Source organism: Manis pentadactyla, chromosome 11, assembly GCF_030020395.1.
Source record: "Manis pentadactyla isolate mManPen7 chromosome 11, mManPen7.hap1, whole genome shotgun sequence".
Classification (NCBI taxonomy): domain Eukaryota; kingdom Metazoa; phylum Chordata; class Mammalia; order Pholidota; family Manidae; genus Manis; species Manis pentadactyla.
Window position 1 is genome coordinate 33788124 of NC_080029.1, and position 23970 is coordinate 33812093.

At 49.9% G+C, this 23970-nt stretch overlaps 1 protein-coding gene across 9 annotated transcripts in view; it reads left to right on the top strand.

Moving 5' to 3' along the window:
* TMEM229B (transmembrane protein 229B) overlaps positions 1-14325 on the top strand; it is a 37876-nt gene extending 23551 nt beyond the window's left edge. For 5 of the 9 annotated variants that reach the window (XM_036905992.2, XM_036905990.2, XM_036905993.2 and 2 more), the window contains exons 2-3: positions 520-701; positions 10584-14325. In XM_036905992.2, coding sequence (XP_036761887.1) covers positions 10599-11102 — 504 coding nt within the window. In that variant the 5' untranslated portion in view covers positions 520-701; positions 10584-10598 and the 3' untranslated portion in view covers positions 11103-14325. Of the gene's footprint in view, positions 1-519; positions 702-4707; positions 4862-5075; positions 5241-10580 lie in introns of those variants that run through there. The other 4 variants (XM_036905996.2, XM_036905991.2, XM_036905989.2 and 1 more) reach the window with 4 other exon arrangements.
* The last annotated feature ends 9645 nt before the right edge of the window (positions 14326-23970 follow it).

Consider the following 23970-nt stretch of genomic DNA (forward strand, 5'->3'; position numbering starts at 1 on the left):
GATTTCAGGCAGAGGGTTTTAGCATACATTTGTTGGCTTGTTTTTCTGTGTGCAGTTGTGCTTAACTCCCCAAATGCTAACACCAGTGTCCTACACTGCCTGCTTTCCATGACATTCCTGACCACCCTTGAGAACAGATGTACCCACTACAGAGTGAAGGTGAGAAGTGTAATCTGAAGCTAAATGAGAATGGAGATGGAGTCTAAAATTATACCCTCTCAGATTTACAAGTGTGCGCACATTCACTTGTGGTACAAGAAGCCTTAAGTCCCAGGCTCATGGGTGAATTGCCTGGAAGCCACTCCAAGCTCTGGTCACTGGATTAACCAGACTTGAACAAACGGGATGGCAGAGAAGAGGTGGTTCCAGGAGAGGGGCCCAGTGACCTGGACAGAATGAGTGTCTGGAGCTGGCCTGGGGCCCCTCTGGTGTTGTCCTTAAGGCTGCCTCTCCCCCTGGCCTGGTGGCTCAGAGCTAGGGGCAGTTTAAGCTAATGCATTTCTCTTCCTTTATTTCCAGGGGCACATGGAAGCCATTCACCCACTAGCCGAGGATCGACTGAGGCCTGGGGCTGATGCTCACCCACACTGCTGAGAATGCCCCCAAGACCCAGCCAGGCACCAGCCCAAAGGTGATCCCGGGACACTCCTGGACAGTGATCCTGATGTCTGTTCTGAGCCACACACACAAGGGTGTGACAAGTGAGTATGTTACAGGCGCCCCAGGGATCACTGGCCCTTCCTGCCTCAGTGGCATGGGCTCAGGTCTGGAGGATCCAGTTCTGAGCCTGCCTCCCCTGCGAGGGCCTGTCCCTGGGCTGAAGTGGAATGCAAGGGGAGTGTCCAGTGGGTTCAAGCCGTGTCACAAGCTGGAACCATCTGACAGCCACACAGCCTCTAGAAGTGGGCTAGACCCAGGTTGGCTGACACAGTGATGTAAGGCCCCCAAATTCTTTCTTGGCTGTTGGCTCTTGGGTGCTTTGGGCCTTGGACTTAACATCTGTGCGGGAGGAACTGCACCTCACCTAGGACCCTGGACTCTGCCCAGATGCCACAAGCAGGTCACGTGGCTTTGGGTAGAGCCTCCAGGGTATGAGGAGGTGAGGGATTTGTGGTACAAAAGTGGCCACCGGGGGAAGAGAGGAACAAGTCTTTGGCTGCTTTTGTCATATTTCAGTGGGGTCTCCTCGGTGCAGACAAGGCTGCGTGCAGGACAAGAGGCCCTGGCCGCGGAGTCTTGCCTGTTCTAACATGGCCTTTCTTTCCAGCCTTGGCCTCTGGTTTTTCCCTGATGATGCTTTAAAAATGCTTTCCTACACCCCAGAGGCCTGTGTGGCCTAAAGGCTGTTCTGTCTGTCCAGGCAGGCAGACCCACTGTGGGACCCAGGATGGTAGGCAGGAAGCTCCCCTGTAAGCAGGGTAGAAAGTGTTGGTACTTGTGCACTCTTGACTGGACAAGCTTTTAGGAGCTGCTGGGCTGGTGCACGGGAGCTGGGAGCCTTCAAGTCCACACCAGAGTTTGCAGGGTAGGAAGGAGATAACCTGGTATTTCTCAGCTTTAAGTAGATCTTGACTCTACTGCCACTTGAGAGTCTAATGCTCAGGGCTAGAATCTATTTTTCGCTCAGCTTGGGCTTCCAAAATCAGTTTGTGATTGGAGCGTTGTTCAGGAAGTGTATCGTTGAGTTGATGTGTAGCCAGAGTGATGTGTGAGCAAGCCTGGACTGCGTGAGTAGCGTGGGGGTGGAGAGATGGTCGCAGAGGCCACTGTGGGAACATGATGATGGCCTAGATGACTCAGACAGGAGACCTATTCCCCATATAACACCGAGGTTCCCAGAGCAGTTTACAGTATCAGCTTTAAAACAGTTGGACCCTTTTGTCCAGTGATCCCACTTCTGGAATTATTCACTAGGAATTCTTTCACTAAGAAATAGTCCCAGAGAAAAAAAAGGCTGGGTTCTTTTGTTACTGGCATTAAAAAAATATTTCTTGTGGTGTCATTATAATAGTGGGAATGGGAAACAGTTGTTCTCCCTTTGTTGAACATCTAGGTTAAGTAAATTATAGTTTTCTACCCAGTAGAATATTATACAGCCATTATAATTTCAAGAACAGAAGCAACATAACAACTTGGAAAAATTATTATGATGTAAGTGAAAGTGTCAGATTTCAAAGTAAGTACATTATGGTAGCTTGTAAAATAAACACATGAGAAAAGATTGCAAGGGGAAATGATAATGGCTGCTAGCTGGATGGAACCATGAATACCTTTTCTTTCTGTGATGCATGGATTTGCTCCTTTTAAAACTAAGTTTAATCTGGATGAATACACAACACACCATTAATAGTCACTTTCTCTAAGATGTGGGATGATGGAGGACTTTTGCTTTCTAAGTCATTCCTTTCTGCAACGTTTAAATTTCAGCTGTGAGCATGTGTTACTTTTGTAATCAGGAAAAATAATAAAGGTATTTCAAAATGCTAGAATTAAACTTTTTAAAAGGTTGTATGTCCCAAGAGAAAGGAGAAGAGAAAGGCTGAGCCAATTAGCTGTTTATACTTGCCCTCCTCAGTGTTTAAGGGCCTGTTTGGGCTCATTTATTCATTCGTTCATTCATCCCACAGGTACTAGTGAATTTTATTGCCAGGCGCTTTTCTAGGCACTGGTTACCCAGCAGTGAACAAGATAGAGCCCCTACCCTCAGGGAGGTATCATTCTAATTGGGGGAGTCAGACAATAAAAAATGAGCAAAATATCAGAAAGTGAAAATGCTCTGAAGAAAATAAAATGGGATGGTGTGAATGACAGGGAGGCTATTTTGGATTGGGGATCAGAAAAGATCTTGGAGGGGTGAAGGTTGAGCTGAGATCTGAATGACAACAGGGAGGCAGCCATATGAGGCTTGGCAACAGACTTACAAGCAACACATAGGATGCCCGACCTCTGAGCCCCTCCCACAGGATGCCCTTTGTGGCCTGAGCCTCGGTGAACCTCTGTGCCAGGCTGACTCTGTCCCCCAGGTCCACTTGCACCTCTGTACCTGCCAGCTGGGATTTGCTTAGCATCTGAGGCTCTCCAGAATCCTCCTCTGCTGGCCACCCTACGTGGAATGGTTGCTTCTGACGCTCTGGCCGCTGCTGCTCCAAGCAACACTTCTCTGGGCAGCCTGCACACTGGTCGCTGCCCCTGGCTGGCATTTCCACAGCAGGGCTGGGCCATCTGAGATTCCCAGCAGTACTGGGAGGCTGGCAGTCAGGAAGGCTCTGGATAATGTGTGTCCTGGTGAGAGGTCTGTGAATGGCACATGCCTTGAGGCCCTGAGGGGTGGCCGCCACCACGGTCCTGTGAGGGTCAGCTGTGACCCTGGAAGACCTTCATGTGGATCCTGCCAGCACTTGGCCTCAGAACAGAGCTTGGCCTCTCAGAATAGGCTGAGAGCCTTTAGAAGCTCTGGCACCCAGTTCCAAGCTTCTTCACTGATGATGACCTAAAAGTTCACATCCTTCTTGCTTCCTGTTGTCTCTCTATACCATCAGAACCTTCCAGAAGCAGAAACTCACAAAACAGTAGTGCCCTCAGAGAAGCCTGTAGTCAGCCTCAAGGGCAGCACAGTGTGCTGACTGGGAGTGAAGCCTCTGGACTCAGACTTGGATCCTAGCTCTGCCTTGTAGAGCTGTTAAGAACTTAGGCCAAGTAGTCTTTTTCTGCCTTAATTTCCCATCTGTAAAATTAGCTTGAGGATTATCTGAGTTAATACATGGTAAGTGCTGAGAAGATGCCTGAGTATTATTATTATTGTGACTTGGGAGGTGGAGGGAGGACCACAGCAAGAGAGGGTGGAGCTCTGCAGCGTCCAGGCCAGCCTGTGACCACATTTATTTCCCCCGACCTGCTTCGCTTCTGGCCCTGAAGCAAGCCCATGTTTTCCCCCACGCCTGTGGCTTGATAACCTCAGGGGCAGCGGCTGCGTTGTGCATCCAGATGTATGAGCAACTGTCCACCCCTCAGTGATTCCACTCCCTGCCAGCACGGAGCCTACCAGGGCACTGGACTCAGGGTCACTCAAGATGTCCCCCCATCGCCTTGCCTTCAGGGGCTCCCTAGAAGAGCTGTGCCTCTCCCCAGAGCATGGAACTTGTGGTGCCTGTGCATATGGGGAGTGAAATTTGGGAAGTTAATGGGGTGAGAGAGGAAGGCCTGCTTAGCCTGGAAGCATAGAGGAGGAATTCTGATTTTTTAGCAAGATGCTCCTCCGTACAGAAATTCCCAGAGTCATGGTGGTGTGGCACCATATCTTCCTGGAACAAGATAAGAGGTTTTTGGCAAAACCAGGGGCAATCATGCCAGCTGGTTCTGCCTCCATTCTGTCTTGGACTACGCCCCTCTCAACCGCTTACTCTGCTTTCCGACACCCTAAGGAATAGCTCAGCAGGTTCGGAGAGCAGCAGGTGAGACTCTTAAGAGAACAGGGCTCTTAAGCCAGCGCCCTCCTCCAGCACCTTTCCCCTCGGAGGCTCAGTGCCCTGCTCTGCCGCGTTGCCCTGAGCTCTGGCCCTCCGCTGCAGCGCTGTGTTCCCAGGCCCTTTTATCAACGATTATGAGGGCTCTTGGACTTGAGTGCTGTTCCCCAAAGTCTGCTTGTGAAACCATCCACAGCTCTCCAAACTGTTTTTTCCTGCTTTCTCCATGCCCTCCTCTTTACTCCACTCTGGATTTTCTTCCTGGGGCTGCCCTGTCTCAGTGTCACGGTACTCGGGGTGGTGGTGTTTGTCACCAGGAGGAAGAAGCCAATGTGCAAGCTGCAGTTCCCCCTGATGCAGGCTCTCCAGGGCTCCGACCCCAGGGGCTGGGCACGGAGGTACTGGAAGGGTCCTGGGTGAGGGGCTCAGGTGGAGGGAGGAGGCCAGGGCAGGGATGGGGGTCTGTTGGGCCCAGCAGTGCTTGGGTGAGTCTGTCCTAGCTCACAGTTTAAACGTGGCTTCTGTGGTTATTAGAAATGGTTTTGGGGCATGGAGCTCTGAAAATCTGCCCAAGCCAATGCCCACCTCTAATCTTAGCATCTGTCCCACCAGAGTGTGAGCTGCCATCAAGCTGGTGACACTGTCTCATATCCCTGTTCCCTGTCTTCACCCCCCTTCTCCTGGCCCCAGCCAGGACTTCCAGTTCTCCCGTTTGTCTCCGTGGACCAGGTGTGTTCCTCCGGCACAACCCCTCGAAAGTGACCTGATTTTGCCTAGGTACGCAGCCCTTCCACCTACCCATATTCTTCTGGGTCCTGAAGATTCCAGAAATGGAACCCAGGCCTTGGTCTCCCCCTGTTCTCTCTCCCCCATGCTCTCTTCTGTTCAACAGTTGGCCCTCTTTCATCCTTTGACAGCTACTCTTTTAATCTTGCTTCTGTCCATAGGGCTTGGGGGCCCTGCTCTTCCAAGTCACCTGCTGTAGGGGGGCAACTGGAGCCTCTGATTTGTTACCAATTGGGAAACCATGGCCACCCCCAAAGATGAGGCTCCTCCGCATTCCTCAGTGAACTTCCCTGGGGCCTGGGGCTGTTCTCTTCCCTCCCAGGGGGGCTAACCACCTGTCTGGGGTTCAGGATAAAATTAGGGTGTGAGAAGCTGTGCCAGGAAAGCTGGCCCTTTTACTCCACCCCCCTTTACAAGCCTGGAATTCAGAGGGCTGGTTCCGAGACCCTCTCCTCATCCGGAAGCTAGAAGCTCACTGTGACTGTTCTCAGCTGTCTTTTCTCTCCTGTGGGCTATTGTACATGCGGCTGCTTTCACAGGGTTGCTTGGCTGCCGGGTTGGTGCTGTGGGTGGAGGGGAAGACCTAATCTGCGTGGCAAGGAAGGCTGCCCAGCCAGTAGCCTCAGGTAGGAGGTGGCACTCAAAGCAGAGGGAGCTGACAAGGACGCCTAGCTCTGTGCTAGAAATGACAATGAGAGCCACCCTTTCTTGAGCATGTGCTGTATTCCTAGGAGCATATATCAGGTCATTCATCCTCACGATAATGCTCAGAAGTAGTTACTCTTACTGTTCTCATGTTACCTATAAGGAACCTGAGGCACAGAGAGGTCAGGGGATCTGCCCTAGGTAAAAGTTATCAGCCAGGATGAAAACCCAGGCAGCTAGGATCTAGAGCCCCTGCGTTTGACCACTACACCTTATTCAGACCCATGAGTCATGCTTCCTTGTTGGGGATGGCTCAGGAGGGAAGAACCGAAGCTAATTGTATATGACTTCAGGTTTCCTTAGTTCATTTTTCTGGCAAATTTATTGAATATCTTCTATGTACAAGGCACAAAGGTGACTAATATATATTCATTCAACAAACACTATTTTTAAAAAATTTTTATTAAGGTATTATTGATATACGCTCTTCTGAAGGTTTCACATGAAAAAACAATGTGGTTACTACATTTACCCATATTATCAAGTCCCCACCCATACCCCAATGCAGTCACTGTCCATCACTATAGTAAGATGCCACAGATTCACTGTTTGCCTTCTCTGTGCTACACTGTTTTCCCCGTGACCCCCCACACCATGTGTACTAAACATAATACCCCTCAGTCCCCTTCTCCCTCCCTCCCCACCCGCCCTCCCACACCCCTCCCCTTTGATAACCAGTAGTTCCTTCTTGGAATCTCTGAGGCTTCTGCTATTTTCAACAAAAACTTTTGAGATTAAATTTTATCTTTGTAAAAGTTATACACACTTGTTGGGAAAAAAGTACGTTATACACTAAAATATAAAGAAAGAAAAACGTCACCATTTGGAGATGATTGTGGCTAATCTTTTTGTATATTTACATGTATGTATGCTTTTGCAAAATCATAATCATATTAATTATTGAGGTTTGAATTATTATTAATTATTCTTTTTTTTCTCTTAACATTGTATTAAATATTCATCAAGTGGCTACTAGTGCTGGCCTTTAGATGAATCGTGGTAAAGCACAGGGCTGCTGTCACAGACATGAACTGGGTGCAGAGGTGGACAGATAGGCAGTGGACAGCTCTGCGGTTGGGGTGTTCAGGGAGGTCTTCGCAGAGAAGGTTGGATCTTGAAGGAGGATCATGGGTTCATGAGCCAAGGGCTGGAAGCGGGAGTGGAGGTGGCGGTAGGTGCAAAGGGCATCCCAGGTAGCAAAAACAGCAATGAAAAAAATTGGAAGACAGAATCTGAAGCAGAGGTGGGTGAAGAGCTTCACCAGCCTGCCCAGGGGTTTGAACTTTACTCTGTAGATGGTAAAGATCTGCTAATGGGGCATTAAGTGGGGGAACCACTGGATTTGCATTTTAGAAAGGTTGTTTTTCCCTCACACTCTTCAGAGTTTGCTGAGTTGACTGGAAAGGAAAGGCAAGGAGGCCTCTGGGAGACAGTCGGCCGAGTGAGAGATGATGGGGGCTTCAGTCAGAGCGGCGGCAGTAAGGAAGAGGGTAGGGAGAAGATGGGTGTTGAAGATAGGTAAAGAGGTTGAAAGGACAGGAGTTAATGGTTAACTAGGTGCCTCTGATATTGGCTTGCTTTGGCCAATGAGATGCTAGTGGGTATAACTTAATCAGAAGCACCGGTGCAGTGCAGTTAAGCTTGCTTGTTCTTGTGCCTGTGCCCTTGCCATGAGAAGCAAATGCCAGGGCTAGTTCCCTGGGCCCAGGAGGATGAGAGATAAGTGGAGCAGAACCACCCCAGCCGAGCAGAGGACAGAGCCCCCAGATGATTCACAGTCTCATGATCAAGGCCAGCCAAGATCTGCCAACCCACAGACACATGAGCTGTAATAAGAAATGAGAGTTGACCTAAGTTGCTGAGTTTGGGGATGATTTGTTATGTAGCAACTGAGAACTGATTAAGAAATGTCTTTGTTCTTGAATTGAATGATTACTGTGGGCCAGGCACTATTCTAGTCACTGGGGATGCAGTGCTGAACCAGACAGACAAGGTCCTTACTCTCAGCGAGCTCATGTTAGAGGGGGGATATGGCAGTGGAAGCTAGAATGACACTAAGGCCTCTGGGTGCTAACTGGGTGTGTGTTGGTGCTGTTAATCAGGCTAGGGTCATAGGAGGAACACAAGTTTTCAGGAAAATATAATCAATTTTATTTAGGAGAGCCATTTAGGGTGCCTATGGGACATTTAGATGGAGGGGTTAAGGAAGGAGTTGGATACATAGGTGTAGAACACAGAAAAGATGTCCTGATGGGGACTGAAAGTTACCAACATAATAGAACAGAACATCATCCACATTGAAGAGGAATAGAGTAAGTGCTGTGGATATTCAGAGGAGGAAGAGAGGGCTGTGAGAGTCACACAAAAGGCAAAGGAGACACAGTGGATAGGATCTTCAAAGGCATGGAGGTAAGATGAGAGCTAGACTGGGAGAATGAGGTGGAAAACATAGACTGGAGTGAGATCATAGAGACTCTTGAATGCCAGGCCAAGGATGCTATAGGGTTTCTTTAGCAGATAGGGAGCCATTGAATGCTTTTGAGCAGGGGAGTGACATTAGGCGTGCATGTCTAGGAGATGGGCAGTAGTATGCAGTGGAATTTGTTTTGAAGTAGAAGTCAAAGATGGATGGCTTTTAGCTCAGCTCTTCCAATAACTGGTCCTGAGATATAGGGCAAATGACTTCTCCCTAAGTCCCAACTGTGTCTTTTAAAAAATGAGAGTTAAACTACCTACCCTTTACATGATCTTAAATTTGTAAGAACCATGACAATATGTGAATGAAAATTCTTGGAAGACCACAAAGCAATGAACATGGCTGTGTGAATAGGCCCACTATTGCTGCAAGGTGAGGCTGGAATTCCCAGACAGGCGGGCAGAATGCAGATATTATTTTGTTAACCTCTGTCCCCTCTCCCACCTTGGAGAGGGGATTGACAGAATGTCAAGCCTGGTATCCCCTGGCAGCTGGCAGAGCTGGGATTCATGTTCTCATGCTCTGCTTTCCTGTTCTCAATGCAGCCCTGTACTCTCCCCCTCTCCCTTTGGCATAAACAACACATGTCATTTAGAGAGTGACTGCTTGGGAGAGGCCTCTGGCAGCGCTGCGGAACAAAGGGCTGGAAAACAGTTGCTGCCCTCAAGGAGTCCAGGCTAGTTGGATCAAGAGGGCATGTGCCTCAAAATAGCAAACAGGGTGGCATTGGGTAAAGGGCCAAATAGGTGATCAAGACAGTAGCTGGTGGAGGGCAGGGAGAAAGCTGGGCCAGTCTTCAGGGAAGCAGGGGGACCCTGAAGGCTGGTGGAGTGTACAAAAAAGGAGGGAAAGGAAATAAGAAGTAGAGGGAGGACCCTCCTTTGTCAGCTCACTGGTTTCCTCTCAACTTTGAAACGAAACACCAAGACCTCACTTAACGGAGCAGTTAAAGACAAATGTGACCACAGCAAGTGATGTTGCTTCCACACATTAGGATGGCCAAATTTAAAAGCCAGAAAATAGCAAGTGCTGACAAGGGTGTAGAGAAGTTGGAACATTGTGTATTGCTGGTGGGAATGAAAAGGGTATAGCTGTTGTGGAAAACAGCAAGGCTGTTCCTCAGGAAATAAACATAACAGTTACCATAGGATCCAGCAATTCTACATCTGGGCATGTACCCCAAAGAACTAAAAACAGGGGCTTGCAGAGATATTTGTACCCCCATGTTCATAGCAGCATTTTTTACAATAACCAAAAGGTGGAAGCAAACCATTAGTGGATGAATAGATAAATAAGATATGATGTATCTAGATAGATAGATCACAATGGCATGTTATTCGGCCTCAAAAAGGGAGGGAAATTCTGACACCCATTTGCCACATGCATGAACCTTGAATACATTATGCTCAATGAAATAAGCCAGACACAAAAGGGCAAATACTGCATGAATCCACTTAAAAAAGAAACCTAGAGTAGTCAGATTCATAGATAGAAAAACTGGTGGTTGCTACAGGCTGGGAGGAGTTGGAGATTAGTGTTTAATAGGTATGGACTTTCAGTTTGGGATGATGGATGAGTTTCAGAGATGCATGGTGGTAATGGGCTGCACAGCACTGTGAATGTACTTAATGCCGTTTAACTGTACACTTAAAATGGTTAGAATGGGACATTTTATGTATATGTTAACACACACACACATACAAAAGACAAATGTGATAGGTGGCTTAGATCCTAGAAATAGGAGTGATGTGGGACTGTTTGAGAAGAAGTTGGGGAAGAATTGGGTCCCCAGTAGATGGGCTTGGTGAGAAATGAGCTAGAAACCTAGATACGGGGTGACAGGTGGGCCCTGACAGCCGACTCTTGCATTGCCCACAGATAATCCAAAAAAATTATTATAGTGGGTGTAGTAGACACGGTCTTCCAAGTAGCATTTGAGTAGAGTTGAGTGGAGGAAGCCAGGGCGGGCTACTTGTTTTCTTCGTTTCATTTCTCATGCCCACCTGGCTAAGATAAGGCATATATATGGAATAAAGTGAGGAACATGGGAAGGTGGTGGAGTCAGGTTGGAAGCCGCACCAGAGACTTGGGCTGGGCAGTGGGAAGGCGGGGGCTCCCTCCCAGCCTCTCACCTGTCTCCTTTGTCCCAGCAGCCAACTCTCAGCGCCATGGCCTCCGCAGAGCCCCTGACGGCACTGTCTCGCTGGTACCTGTATGCCATCCACGGCTACTTCTGCGAGGTGATGTTCACGGCGGCCTGGGAGTTTGTGGTGAACTTCAACTGGAAGTTCCCGGGGGTCACGAGTGTGTGGGCGCTGTTCATCTACGGCACCTCCATCCTCATCGTGGAGCGCATGTACCTGCGCCTGCGCGGCCGCTGCCCGCTGCTGCTGCGCTGCCTCATCTACACGCTCTGGACCTACCTGTGGGAGTTCACCACCGGCTTCATCCTGCGCCAGTTCAACGCCTGCCCCTGGGACTACTCGCAGTTCGACTTTGATTTCATGGGCCTCATCACCCTGGAGTACGCGGTGCCCTGGTTCTGCGGGGCCCTCATTGTGGAGCAGTTCGTCATCCGCAACACCCTCCGCCTCCGCTTTGACAAGGACGCCGAGCCCGGGGAGCCCGGTGGCCCCCTGGCCCTGGCCAATGGCCACGTCAAGACTGACTGAGCTGGGGGCTGGGGGCTGGGGGGTGGGCCCGGGGGTCTCTCATGGACCCTGTGGACAAAGGTACTGAGCCGGTGGGGTTGCCCCTCTGTACAGCACAAGCCCTGACCCCGGCCGGCTCAGCCTTGCAGGGCACACGCGGCCCCCAGACCCTCCACTGCGGGGCGGGTGTTGGGGGCGGGGCCAGTTGTTGGGGGTGGGGTGGGGCGTCGAGGCAGCCGCGGGACTTTGGGAAGCGTCCCTGGATCTCGGCCCAGCTCTGAGGCTGGAGGTGGGAGGCCTGTAGCTAAGTAGCAACCGGACTACGTGGGTGACTGGAAGCAGCAGGCCCTGCCCTGACTGAGGGACTCTGAAAATGGGGCAGAAGGTGGGAGGCAAGGCCTGAGGCTTGGGGCTGTGGCAGCCTTCTCCCTCCCTCTCCCCTAGTTTAGTTGGGCTTTGGCTGGTTCCATTAGGCAATATTCAGGTGCTTGCTTGCAACCAATACCTCCCCTGGGGGGCTGCTGAGCTGCAGCCTAAGAAGAGACTGGGCGGCCAGGATGCTGGTCTGCAAGGGCTGGGAGGCCTTCCCTTGGCTCCTCTCCCCTCCCCCAGGGCCCCTGCTGCTCCCTCGGCCTTCTGGGGGCCCCCCTGGTGCTGGATTCCCACCAACCTTGGGCTTTTGGAGGTTTTCAATACCTGTGTGTTCGGTGGCGTTTCCCCCTTTTCTTTCTTATTTTCAAGGCCTTTACCACTAGCAACCCCTTTATCCATGTCAATCACCCCATGCACCCCCATCCCCAACTCCCTGGCCAACATAGTAGCTGCAGAGAGAGAACCCTGAGACAGACCCTGCCCCTGCTCGCAGCCTTCCCTGCACTGCTTCTGCTGGCCCGACACCTGGGAAGTTCCCCCATGGTGACTCCCCACCTGATCTGGTGGACTGTGGCAGTGCCCTGGTGCTCTTCTTGGTGCCCCCTCCCCACAGTGGCCCAGCTAAAATCAAAATTGAATGATACCCCCAACGCACGGTCAGGCCAGGGTGGACCCCACAGATCTACAATGGGGACCTACTGATGAATCAGTTTCGTGGGGTGGGGGTGGGATAAAGGCACCTGACTGGTTTATTTTCAAGTTGGTCAGGGGCAATCTAGCTTTCTAGGGGATGGAAGAACAGGTATCCAGTGTGGGAGACCCACGGAGAATGAGTGAGGGAGGAAAGGAGGTTGGCCTTCCTGCTTTAGGAGGGTCCATGGAGCTTCCTTGGTAGGAAGGGGTGAGCTGGTTCTGCCATAGGCCCAGCCACATGGCAAAACCTCTTCAGGTGCCATAGGCCCAGCCATGTGGCAAAAACCCCTCCCCATCCTTCTCTACAAGCCTGAAGCTTTGAGCTTGCTCCTGGAACAGTACGACCCCTACCATGCTCTAGGGCATTGTCATCATGTTGCCCCCCTCCCCGGTGACAGGTCCATTGCTGGCAGTGGACAGGTGAAATCCTCATTCCAGCCCACTTCTGACTCTGTGCCCAGTCCCTGAGGGGAGGAGTCCATTAGAGCGCAGCCTATGCCATGGTCCATTCCCATGAGACCGCACTAGGACTCTTAGGTAGAAATCAGCCTGTCCTTTTTTATAGATCATTAAAAAGTGATAATACCACTTGTGGAGAGCATCTCCCCTTCCTTGCTTGTGCTGTTCCCCCAAGACCCTGCAGACAGCACCAGCCAGGGCACGGGGCAGAGTGAGTGGGCAGGGGTGGGCAGGCCTGGTGGCCCAGATGAGGAGAAAAGCTGAGAGACTCTGCATTTATTTGGTGGGGCTGTTTTCTGCCGTTGACCCAGCCCAGGACAGGATGAAGGGTGTTTCCCTGCCCCCGTGTCCTAGCCAGGCTCCTCAGCTTCTGCACAAACTACATTCTGAAGGGGCCAGCCCTACCTTTGATTTTGTTGCCCCAATTCCAGTGTTTTGGGGCTACTAGGGCTCAGGCTTCCAGTGGGGGTACGCTGCTCTCCATCTACAGGCAGAGGGGATACCAGAGGGAAAAATACTGCCTGGCTTCCTTGCTCCCTCTTGATCATTGTTTCCTTGGTCTTCTTCCCCCAAGTCCCTGTTAACTCAATCTCCTGAGCCCTGACACCCCTCCGAGCTGCCCCTGTGGCCCCTAGATCACACCATCTGCCTTTGTTCTTCCCTTCCACAACAGAATTTGGTAGTCAGCTTGTTGATGTCTCCCAACATAAGACCCCCATAATTCTCAGCCAGACCAAGCCCTTGGATGGCCCACCAGGTCTGGTCACTCCAGGTGTTGCCTCACAGGGATTCCCCAGCACCATCTTCTCTCTAGGCCCTTTTAAACTCCCAAGTGCAGGAGGTCTGCTTCCCTGGCAATGTGCAGAGCACTGTGTTTCTGCTTCCTCCAGGCGCCCCTTGGCTCATACTGTTCCTCATAGGGCACACAGCCCCCGACAAAGGTCAGTGGTGACCTGGAGCTTGGCCCCAGGATCTTAGAGCTCACTAGGGATAACCCAGACTTCAACTCTTGCTTTTTTGGGTATCTTCAGAACCCCAACCCATTAGTGCCCAGGGACTCAGAGTTTGGAGTGACCCAGCTCTATCAAGCAGTGGGGGTGCTGGTGGGGAGAGTCTGCTTGCTGTTTATGAACCTCTGGTGTCCTGGGCCTCTCTCCACTAGACATGGCAGCATCTCTGAGTTACAGATCGCCATGTGTTGTCCCGCATGGTTGAACTGCTTCTGATGTCTACTAGGCATCCTGTCCCTTGTGTCCTGTCCCCTCTGATGCCAGTGAGTCACAATGGCCTATGCTTATTCACAGCAATAATACCTAGGGAGTGCCCGTGCAGTCCTTCCGTTCCAATTCCTCGATCTCTGCGTGGGTCTCCTGGGAAGGCAGTGTTAGGTGGGTCAGTTCCCAGGAACCTTCATTTGTGACGCTCTGGGCTGTGCAGACATCATCGCGGGGATGTAGAAAGGAGAAAGGCCCAGCCCTCAGGAGCTATGGCTAAGGCAAGGAGAGAACTTTCCACCCTGAGGCCACCCCAGACCTGGAGGGGCTACAGGTCCTGGCTTCACCAAAGGGCCTTTGAAGTGGGTGGGATGGTCACTTAACTGCAGCAGCTCTTCAGAAGGACTGGTTTGTGCACCCCCATTGCCTGCTCTGTCTCTGTTCGTCTCTGTCTTTTCCTTTTTAAATTTGTGCACATAAAATATACTGGTGTTTGTGTTCCAGGACTGGCTCTGACCCATCTCTGTTTATGTTATTTTGGAGCCCCTCTCTAGGGGCTGCTGGAGGCCAGACTCTTCAGACTCTATCAGCCTGTGTCATGAACCAAGAGGGCTGCTTGGTGGAGCCACCCTGTGGGGAGGACAGGTGGCACTCCCTGCCTGTCACTTTTACTGTCTCTGCTCTGACCCTCTCTGGTAACCTGAATTCTCCACCCAATCCCCAACTTCCCACCAGTATCATAAGCTGGTCCAGGCCTTACTTTGGTCCCAGGCTGCAAGGCAGATGGGGAGGCCTAGGGAGTATCCATGTTGGCGTAGGTTAGCTGCGTTTGATTACTCATGAGATGAGCTCCTATTGAACATGCCAGACGTAACTTGGGATGTCTCATGGGGCATCAGGGGCCAAGAGAGGAGGCTGAGGATATCCCAAAGAGTTGGATGGCCAGAGTCCCTTACTTTCTGACATCAGAAGTCCACGCTTTGAAGAAACAGAGAGCTCTGCACTCTTCACATGTAGCTCTGCTTTCCCTGCAAAGTGCATTTCGAGGGAGTAATCCTCCAATACTTCGTGTACCTCTGCTATCCAGTATGTCTGGTCCTCCTCTCTCCCCACTACACTCTTGCCCATTTTCCTACTTCCAGGAAGGGGATAGAGAGTTCAGAAGTTGCTCAGTCTGTTCAAGTAAACCCAAATGGGCTGGCCTGCCTACCACAGCCACTGGTTTTCTGGATGGAGTGGGCAGTATGTTTTCTGATCACTGAGAAGGCCCTCTGCTTCCCCTACTCACTTGAAGGTATTCATTTCTTAGAATGAAAGCTTTCCTCTTATAAAAATAAGCAAGCATAAAGCCCCAACAGTCATTTACATGTTAGTATAAACAATATATCAAGAAAGGCAAGTATAATGAAACAGAGTCTACCATATGGAGCTTCAGAGAAAAGGCAATAGGTAGGGCTCAGAATAAACAGGCTGAGGGGGTCCAGGACCCTTCTTAACTGGCTGGCTCCTTCTATACTCTACTCAACAGGTGCTTTCCCATCTTGATACTTTCCTTCTTTACCTCCTCTGCCCACTCTCACCCAATCCAGAGCAACTTCTGATGACACTGCATTTAGAGAAGGACCCCTGGAGAGCAAATGCCAAGGACCTTGGCTGAATCTTCTGAAATCTGCTCATCTTTGCAAAAGCCTAATCCTTAATTAATAACTGACTGAATGACCATAACATTGTCTTGCCTTCTGGGCAGCCTATCTCAGAAGGGTACATTGTCCACATTGCCTCCGGGGGAACCAAGGGATGGCTGGACTGCCTGTGTTTGGTGGGCAGGGAAACAGGTACAGGCAAAGGGAGCAACTGAGCCATTGTACCATGGGCTGGAGGCACCGGTCTTAATAGTTTCAACAACAGCTGCCGTTCCTACCTCTGCTAGTACTATGGCTGCAGCCAGATGTGGCATTAAGTGCTCACGTGGTACCTTGTTATTTTCTCCCATTCAAGGTGGGCACCCTTATTTCCCACTTTTACAGATGAGCTCTGGTGGTATCCAATGCGCAACCCTGCTTTCCCACATTCCTCTGCAAATTACTCTTTTGTTTCGGTGTAAGCAGAAGAACTTTGGGGGAGGATTTGTAATGAGTCAGGAGCCGTTCTGTATTTTTATGAGATTCTGGATGCCATTAGAGTCCAGCCCATCCAAATGCTAGTCACAAAGAGAAATTAATGTTTAGGAGGGGGAGAGTCGGAGGTGAGATGGGCTTTATAAGGAAGGAGGTATGGGATGCCATCTCAGCCAGGACTTAAAATAATTGGCGCTAGGATCCTTCATGGAGGAGGGTTGTGAAATTTTGGTCTTTGGCAACATGCACTTTACTTTTGCTGAGCCTTTTCCCTTTGATCTTATTTCCTTCTTTGAGACTGAGCCTGAGCCCCTCCCTAGCTGAGGGTGCTCTCAGAGGGTTTGAAACTGCCAGATGAAAACTTTCTCCTTCTGAAAATGCAGATGGGCCTGAGAATTGATCTGTTTAGTTCTTCAGCTTCTTGTTGGATACCTACAGAAAGCCAGAGACTAGCTAGTTCCTGGGGTGCATATAGCTAGTCAGGGAGAAAGGAAAGGCATTGAATGACCTCTCATGCAGATGATCCTGCCACCACTGTCTTTATCGGATCCCCCCAAAAATGCTTCTAACAGGGAAGACTGACTCATCTACAGTGTAGGTAAGGATTCCCCAGGAATGAGACATTTAGTGCAGACCTGAAGGTCTGATGCTCTTGGAGGTGGGCTGGTTTCTCATTATCTGGAAACACAGATGTTGACTGTGCCTTGGAGGTGCCCAGACAGGTACAGTGCTGAACAAAGCCAGCACACAGTGGGTGCTTTAAGGAGCTCTTGAATGAAATCTTATAGTCTGTCAGCCCCAGTGAGCTCACCTCAAAGGCCAGGCTGAATGTCCCAGAGCACTACAGACCCCTTTGGCCTGCCGCCTGTGTGCCTTACCACCAGAGAGCAACCCCCTGCCCTACCCGCTCTTTCCAAACTGTTAGTCCCTGCATAGCCTTGCCAGCATCTGAGCTTCACTCTGAGTCTTCGGACCTGGGGCAAAGATGCAATGCCATTGGTCTGCCCATTGCTTCATTCCAGTGATATGCTTTCTTGGTGTGGACAAAGGTGTTCTCTCAGTGCTAAGTAGTGCAGAGAGGAAAGAGCCACTGATAGTCTAGTTTGGCCATTGCCTCAGTTACAGTCATACCTCCCAACAGAAAGGAAATTTTCTAGCTCATAAGGGTCCACTGATGGCCCAAGGTCCTGAGGCTGAATCTTCTTAGTGTGAGTGTGGGGTTATATTCACTTCCTAAGGCTGCTGTAACAAATTATCACAACTGGGTGGCTTAAAACAACAGAAATTCTTTCTCTCACAGTTCTGGAAGTCAGAAAACTAAAATCAAGGTGCCGGCAAGGCTTTCCCTCTGAGGCTCTAGGGGAGAGTTGTTCTCCACTCATGTAGCTTCTAGCAGCTGCTGCCTGTCTCAGCTTCATAGGCCTGAGGCAGCACCGTTCTGATTTGTGCCTCGGTGGTCAAAACTTTGGGTGATTTCATCTCAAGATCCTTAATTATACCTGCAAAGACCCTTCCTCCCAGAATAGTCCCATTCCTGTGCCCCAAGGGTTCAGATGTGGCTATAGCTGTTGGGGGAGGTGGGGGGCATCATTCAGCCCACTACTGGGCTTAAGGAGAGAGATTTCTGCGGAAGCTCTTGCATCCATCCTGCAACCATTTAAGAATATCACTAACAGAAGAGCTAGAAGGACACTGTGGGGTAACCTGGCAGAGACATCAAGGATCTAGGTTGAGGCTGGAGCTATCCATCCCAAAATACATCCTGCAGCTGCTGTGATTTTTCTGTTCAGATGCACATCTGACCATTTCACTCCCTACTCCGGAATCATTAATGATTTCCCACTGCCTTTAAGGTCAGGCTCACCACCTCCGCATAGCTTATACAGCCCCTTGTGGTTTGGCCTCATTTCTCACCACCCCCTCAGTCCCGCACAATCGAGGAAGAATGACTTGTAGCTCCCCGCAGCTCCCTGCTTGCTGCCTCTGGGCCCTCGGCCCCCTGCTTCCTCTCCCTGGAACACCCTTACTCCTTTTGGCCCAACAGGAGACTGACATACTCACTTACAGCCAGCATCGTGGGTCTCTTTGAGCTCTGCCTGGCCCCAGCCCTCAGTTTAGTTCAGGCAAACTCAGGATGGGTGCTGTCTCCCTGGAAACTCTGTGTGACAGCCTGCCAGCAGCAGTAGTTAGTTCTTTGAGTGCTGTGCCTGCAGCAGACTTCCATTTGCCCATGCACCCTATTACGCACCAGGTCCTGAGCTAGGCCTGCCGCACAGCAGTGAGCAAGGCGGCCCCATCTCTGCCCTCCCTGCCTGCTGCCGTCACCTGGACTCCAGGGTGCCAGGAACTCTGATGGGCTGACTCAGGAAAAAATGCATGAACTAGACTTAGGGAGTCAGGAAATATTTCTGTGTTGGAGAAGAGGCAAAGTGGGAAGTGAGGTGAAGAGCAGGCCTCCAGGTAGAAAAGAAAATGCATGCAGAGTCTGGAACTTGAGAGAGCGGGGGCACCTATCAGTCTGTGGATGGATTCCACAGGAAGCCACGCTTAGATAATAAAACGTCTTGTAAGAAGGCAGGGAGAGACAGATGACAAACAGAAAATAACAGGTTGTGTTATATTAAAACAGAGAGGTGCAAATGAATAGAGAACTTCTTTATTAAGTTGGGAGGCCCTGAAAGATCTTTGGTAAGAGATGATATTTAGGCCAGAAACCTGGATAATGAGGAGGGACAGCAATGTGAGGATGGGAAGAGTATGTCGTGCAGAGGAAAAAGCTCGTACAAAGGCCCAGAGGTGGGGATGCATTTGGATAGTTTGAGGAACAGTAAAAGGCTGGTGCGGCTGGAGCCTGGTGAATGGGAGTGCGGGGGAGTACAGAATGGGGAGGAGAGGGGGCAGGGGCAGAGTGTAGGGGGCCCTGGGGCAGGGGAGCAGATGGTGAGGAGGGATGCACGTGAGAGCTCTTAAGGAGGGAGAATAATGCGGCCAGGCAGAGCCCCTCCCAAGACCCCCACCTGAGGGATGGGACCAGGCAGGGGGAGACTGCAAGCGGAGCTGGGGGCACTCGTACCCTTAGCATGTGTCTTGTCCTCCTAGAGGCTGGGTCATGGGAGGGGTCAGCATAACCAAAAGGTGGGTCTGTTGGGTTTCTGGAAACCCTTCTACCTGTTGGGTAAGCACTCCTGCCCTGAGGTAGACTGCACCAGGCTGGGTCCCGCAGGCCTTTGCAAAGGAAACTCTCTCATGCATGCACATGCATTCACATATGTGCAAACACACACATACATACCCCAACTCACCTCATTCCAGCTCAGCTCAACCCTCCTCACCTCACCCCACCTCACCTCATCTCACCTCACCTCACCCCACCTCACCCCACCTCACCTCACCCCACCTCACCCCATCTCACCCCATCTCACCCCATCTCACCCCACCTCACCTCACCTCACCTTACCTCACCTTGTACACTCTACCCTTTGTAAGATGAGCCTTCAGAGGCCCTCCTGAAGCCACCTGGAGCAGAAGCCCCCACCCACCCACAGATACTTGGGGTCTCCAGGGTCTGGCAGGCAGGACCAGGTTAGAGGAATAGTCCAGGTACTGAATCAGGCAGACTGTAAGTCTAACCCTGGCTCTGCCCCTTCTATCCATATAATTTCTGACAAGACACTGAGTCTCTCTGAGATTAAGGTCAGTGGATGTAGTTCAAATTTTGTCAGCTGAGTTTAATTTGCTGGGAGCCCATTCCAGCCTCCTCCAAGGCTGAGTGTAAAAATAACAATGTTGAAGGCTTAGAGCGACCAGAGGGGGCATTTGTGTCCAGTTCAGTGCAGCAAATATATTAAATTGGAACTGTGGGCTTCCCTGTTATCAGAAGTTCTGTGGGCATTGTGCTCAGGGGATTTTCACTAGCTAACTCCAGCCCGACACCCTGGCAGTGATAGGTGACCAGCCATCCTGCTTTGCCCAGGACTAAGGGGTTTCTGTGCCAAAACAGGAAAAGTCTTCAGCAGATCAGGGCAACTTGGTGACCCTAGTGGGTGAGAATTTAAAACTTCCTTTCCAAGTCTGATACAATTTAGCTCCTGTGGTGCCCTCACAGTTTTCCAATGGATTCCTTTTAGGTTTCTGCTGGTCAGTTGATTCTAATGCTTGTAACCAACCCCTCCCTCGCCCTCCGCACAGCAGTGAGAACCTTCTGTATGTTGACAGTCCAGATTCCTGCCATATACCTGACTTCTTTTAAACATCTGTCTGTCACCTGTGACCCGATCTTTAGCCCCCACACTCTGTGTCCTGACCTTCATGACATGCTGCTCATGCCTTCGATCTAATCCCCATCACACCTCCAGGAGACCTCACCTGTTACAGTCTATTCTTGGCACCCCTGCACCTCTTCCTGAGGCTTAGGTTGACTGTCAAAAACTGGAGGAAGAAGCTCCAACACGGGGGTGCCCCAAACTAAGCCCTCCTTTTATAAAATGTAAAGCACCTAGAAGCACAAATCATGACCTTATAAATTTTGCATATATTCCTGGATGCGTATCTGATCCAATTGTGACTAATCTGATTTGGGAGCTGTCTTTTTCTGCAGTAGAGTTCCTAGGCGTCCTTTCGAGGCTGGCAGTCTATCAGCCACCTCTGAGGGGACAGTCACGGACAACCAGTGCCCATGCCACCCTGGCTTGCCCATGGGCAGCTCCCTGGGGCAGTTGCTCCTGCTGAATCAAAATCAAGGGTCAAGGTGGGAGACAGAACCTTGGCTGGACCTCTTCAACACCGAAGAGCAAGCCTCTCCCTTGGATCACGTTAGAAATGAAAACAAAATGACATCGGTGTTATTGTGCTGACTGTCACTCAATCTGGTCCCCCAGGGTCTCAGGCCTGCTGACTAGCAGGACCAGATGGCACCTCTTGCAGGAATAGATCATCATTTCTGCATTTGTGGAGGCCCTGAACATCCTAAAAAAACAACTTCTCCTTCTGATTGACATTTCTGTGTATCCCTTCTGGTTATTCATATATTTTTCTTTCCTATGTCTCTGCTGAAGGCATTTGGCACCCAATCCTAGCTTACACTTCATGTCCTTGAGATGACAGCTGACCTTGTTATCCAGAAGGAAGGAGGGTGAGGGGAAGGCAGGGGGAAGGGAAAAGGAAGGGCCGGGAAAAGGAAGAGCTAGGATGCTCCACATTCATAACTCTATATGTAACCAGCCCCTTTCTTGGTCTTTCTGGTATGTGACCATCTATACTCCATGTTCCCCTGAGATCATACTCCCCTGATTGCTCAACAAAAGATGCAGTATCCCAGGCTTTGTAGTCATTAGGCATGAGTTTGAATCCCAGGTTGCTGATTCACTTGGGCATGTTATGTAACCTGTTTAAGCCTCAGTTTCCTCATCTGAAAATGGGGCCTATAACAATGCACACCTCCCAGGGTTGTGGAGATCAGATGAGGCAGTGCTTGTCAAGTGCATGGTATGCAATCAATGCCAGACATTAGGAGAAATATTCTCCTTCATTTGTCTCATAAGTCATATGCAAGGATATGTCATTCCAGCAAGCATTTCCAGATTCCTGCTGATACAGTCATGGTGGTCAGAATCATGGGCTTTGAATGCTCCTGATCTGAACTGAGCCATTTATTATTAATGGGAAGGCAACTTACTTAACGTCTATACACACAAGTTTTATCATTTGTAAAATGGGAATGATTACTGTGAAGGTTAAGTTAAATAAAATAATATGCCAAAAATCTTAGTACAGGTCCATGATTCCCTACCCCAAACCCATAGGTTTTACAAGGCTTTTTACATTTCAGAAAAATAGTAACGTTTATATGCTGTATATTTTGTTACCCTTAAGCCAGGTGTGAGTCAGCTGCTCATAGTCAAACACATTGGAAATCTAGGCATATCATATTAAGTGGAGTAAATAATGACTCTGAATGGCCTTACACCCTTATCTTGTGAGACAGGCAGGGCAAGTATTAAACTTTCCACTTGACATATAACAGACTAAGAATTAGGGTAGTGGACTGTTCAAGATTACATGGCCCATAATTGGCAGGATCCCTGGGTCATCTGGTCATCTGGCCTAGGGACTCCTCCTATCACACCACAGTGTGACAGATGTGACCCTGTTACAACAGTTCCCTTTGCTTAATGAACTTTGCCAGAAAAAAAAAGGAGGGGAGTACTAAATATCAACTTTTCTTCTCATTTTTCTAAGTGTATGCATGTTTATTTCTACATTCTCCTTGTAATGTTGCCTTTTCCACTTTGGAAGTTATTACACACTTCTCTATTTTGTGTTGTATTCTCCCAGAATCTTACTATAACCAGGTTAGCTTAGCTGTTCCTCTACTGCTAGGGATTTGCATGTTTCCAATTTTGCACTGTTCTAAAATAGTGCTCAGTCACTCACTTTAAACTTTGCCTTAGGGATGAGCAAGCACATTGATCTGAAAACACCTGTCCTTTGAGCCCCCGGCTGGCTGGCAGCCTTTGGGAGATTGTATTTCCTGGCATTTTTGACTATATTTGTTGTTCCCAATCAACTAATCAATTAGGGCTTATTGAGTGCCTACGTGGTGCACAAAGTGCTCTTTAGCGCTTTGGAAGCACAGAAGCATAGGCAGTGTCTCTGATCCCTTAAGTATAACTTGGCAGGCCTTTCAACTTCAAGCCAACCTGGGTTTGTGTCCAGCCAGTGAGGCTTTCTAAGCAGGGCTGGTCAAGGTGGGCACCAGGGTGTGACACGGGTGTGAAAGTAAGAACTTTAAGTAGGTCTGATCTATCCCCTTGTCTGTCAAGGGCTTTTGTTCTGCTCAGGAAGGAGGTGCTAAAAATGAAATAGTGGGTCAAGGGTTCTATGAAGCCTTCCCTAATTTATCAGGTTTTACTCTCAGACTCTAATGGTCAGGGTGAGCCACCAAAATTCAATATAAAGCACCAGCTCCCTGACTCCCGTTGGTGGGAGGTTGTCAAAAGGACTAAGTAAGACCTGGGTGCTGGTTCTGTTTAGCTTCCCCTTAAGCAAATTACTTACCAAATTACCTTGCCTCTGTTTGCTTGTCCATCAAATAGGAACTACAGTAATGTTCGCATGGGACTCGGGATTGTAATGAGATCACCTCAGATCCTGAGAAGTGCTTTAGCAAGAAATAGAGGTTGCCCAAATAATCTGAGGGTAGCTGGGGGCCACATTTCATTCACTCCTGCACCTGGGCACCCAGCACAGTGAAGTGTAGGTCTGGCACATAGTAGGAGCTCAATAAACCTTTGTTGAATGAATGAGGGAACTGGCAGATGTTATCATAAGTCCATTAATGACAGAGAAGAGCACATAACTCCACCAACTCTGAGCCCAAGGAGGAGGCTCAGTCTCCATTGTGGCTCTGTCACTTTTTTGTCTACTATAAGGTGTCCCTCATTCAGGGCAAGAAAGATTCGAAGTCTAAATTTCACCCGCAGTGGAGGAGCAGAGGCACACGCTGACCTCAGCCCTTCTCCTCAGGTTTCAAGGGCCACAGGACTCATTGTCACAATAACTGACCAGCCCTACCCTCATTTTCTGGTCCTAGCTGCTGAGGCAGGGGAACGTCAGGCCAGTAGGAGTCAGAAGGCAGCCTTGCCCTTACCCGCCACCAGCCAGGGCCTCTGGTGCTCCTTCACCCTCTAGCCCAGCCAGCCTGCTGCTCCTGGGGCGTTTGGTTCCAGCAACAAAGACTCCCTGGCTAGCCTGTGCTAGGGAGCCTGTTTGAAGTGGCCCAAGCCTGGCCCACTGGCTGGACCTTCCCAAGGAGGTTTCCTATACCTCTGAGTCAGTGTCATCCTTCTCACTGTGATATCCTGCAGGATAGGATGACCTGTCAAGAGTTGCAGCTGTGGGGTTGTGACAAAGTCACTTTCCAAAATCAGATTTCTTTCCTTCTGCATTTGTTTTTCTTTTTGTTGTCTGTCTCCTCCACCCAAATGTAAAGTTCAGAGGGTAGGGTGCATGTCTCACTCTTTCACTGCCTTCTTG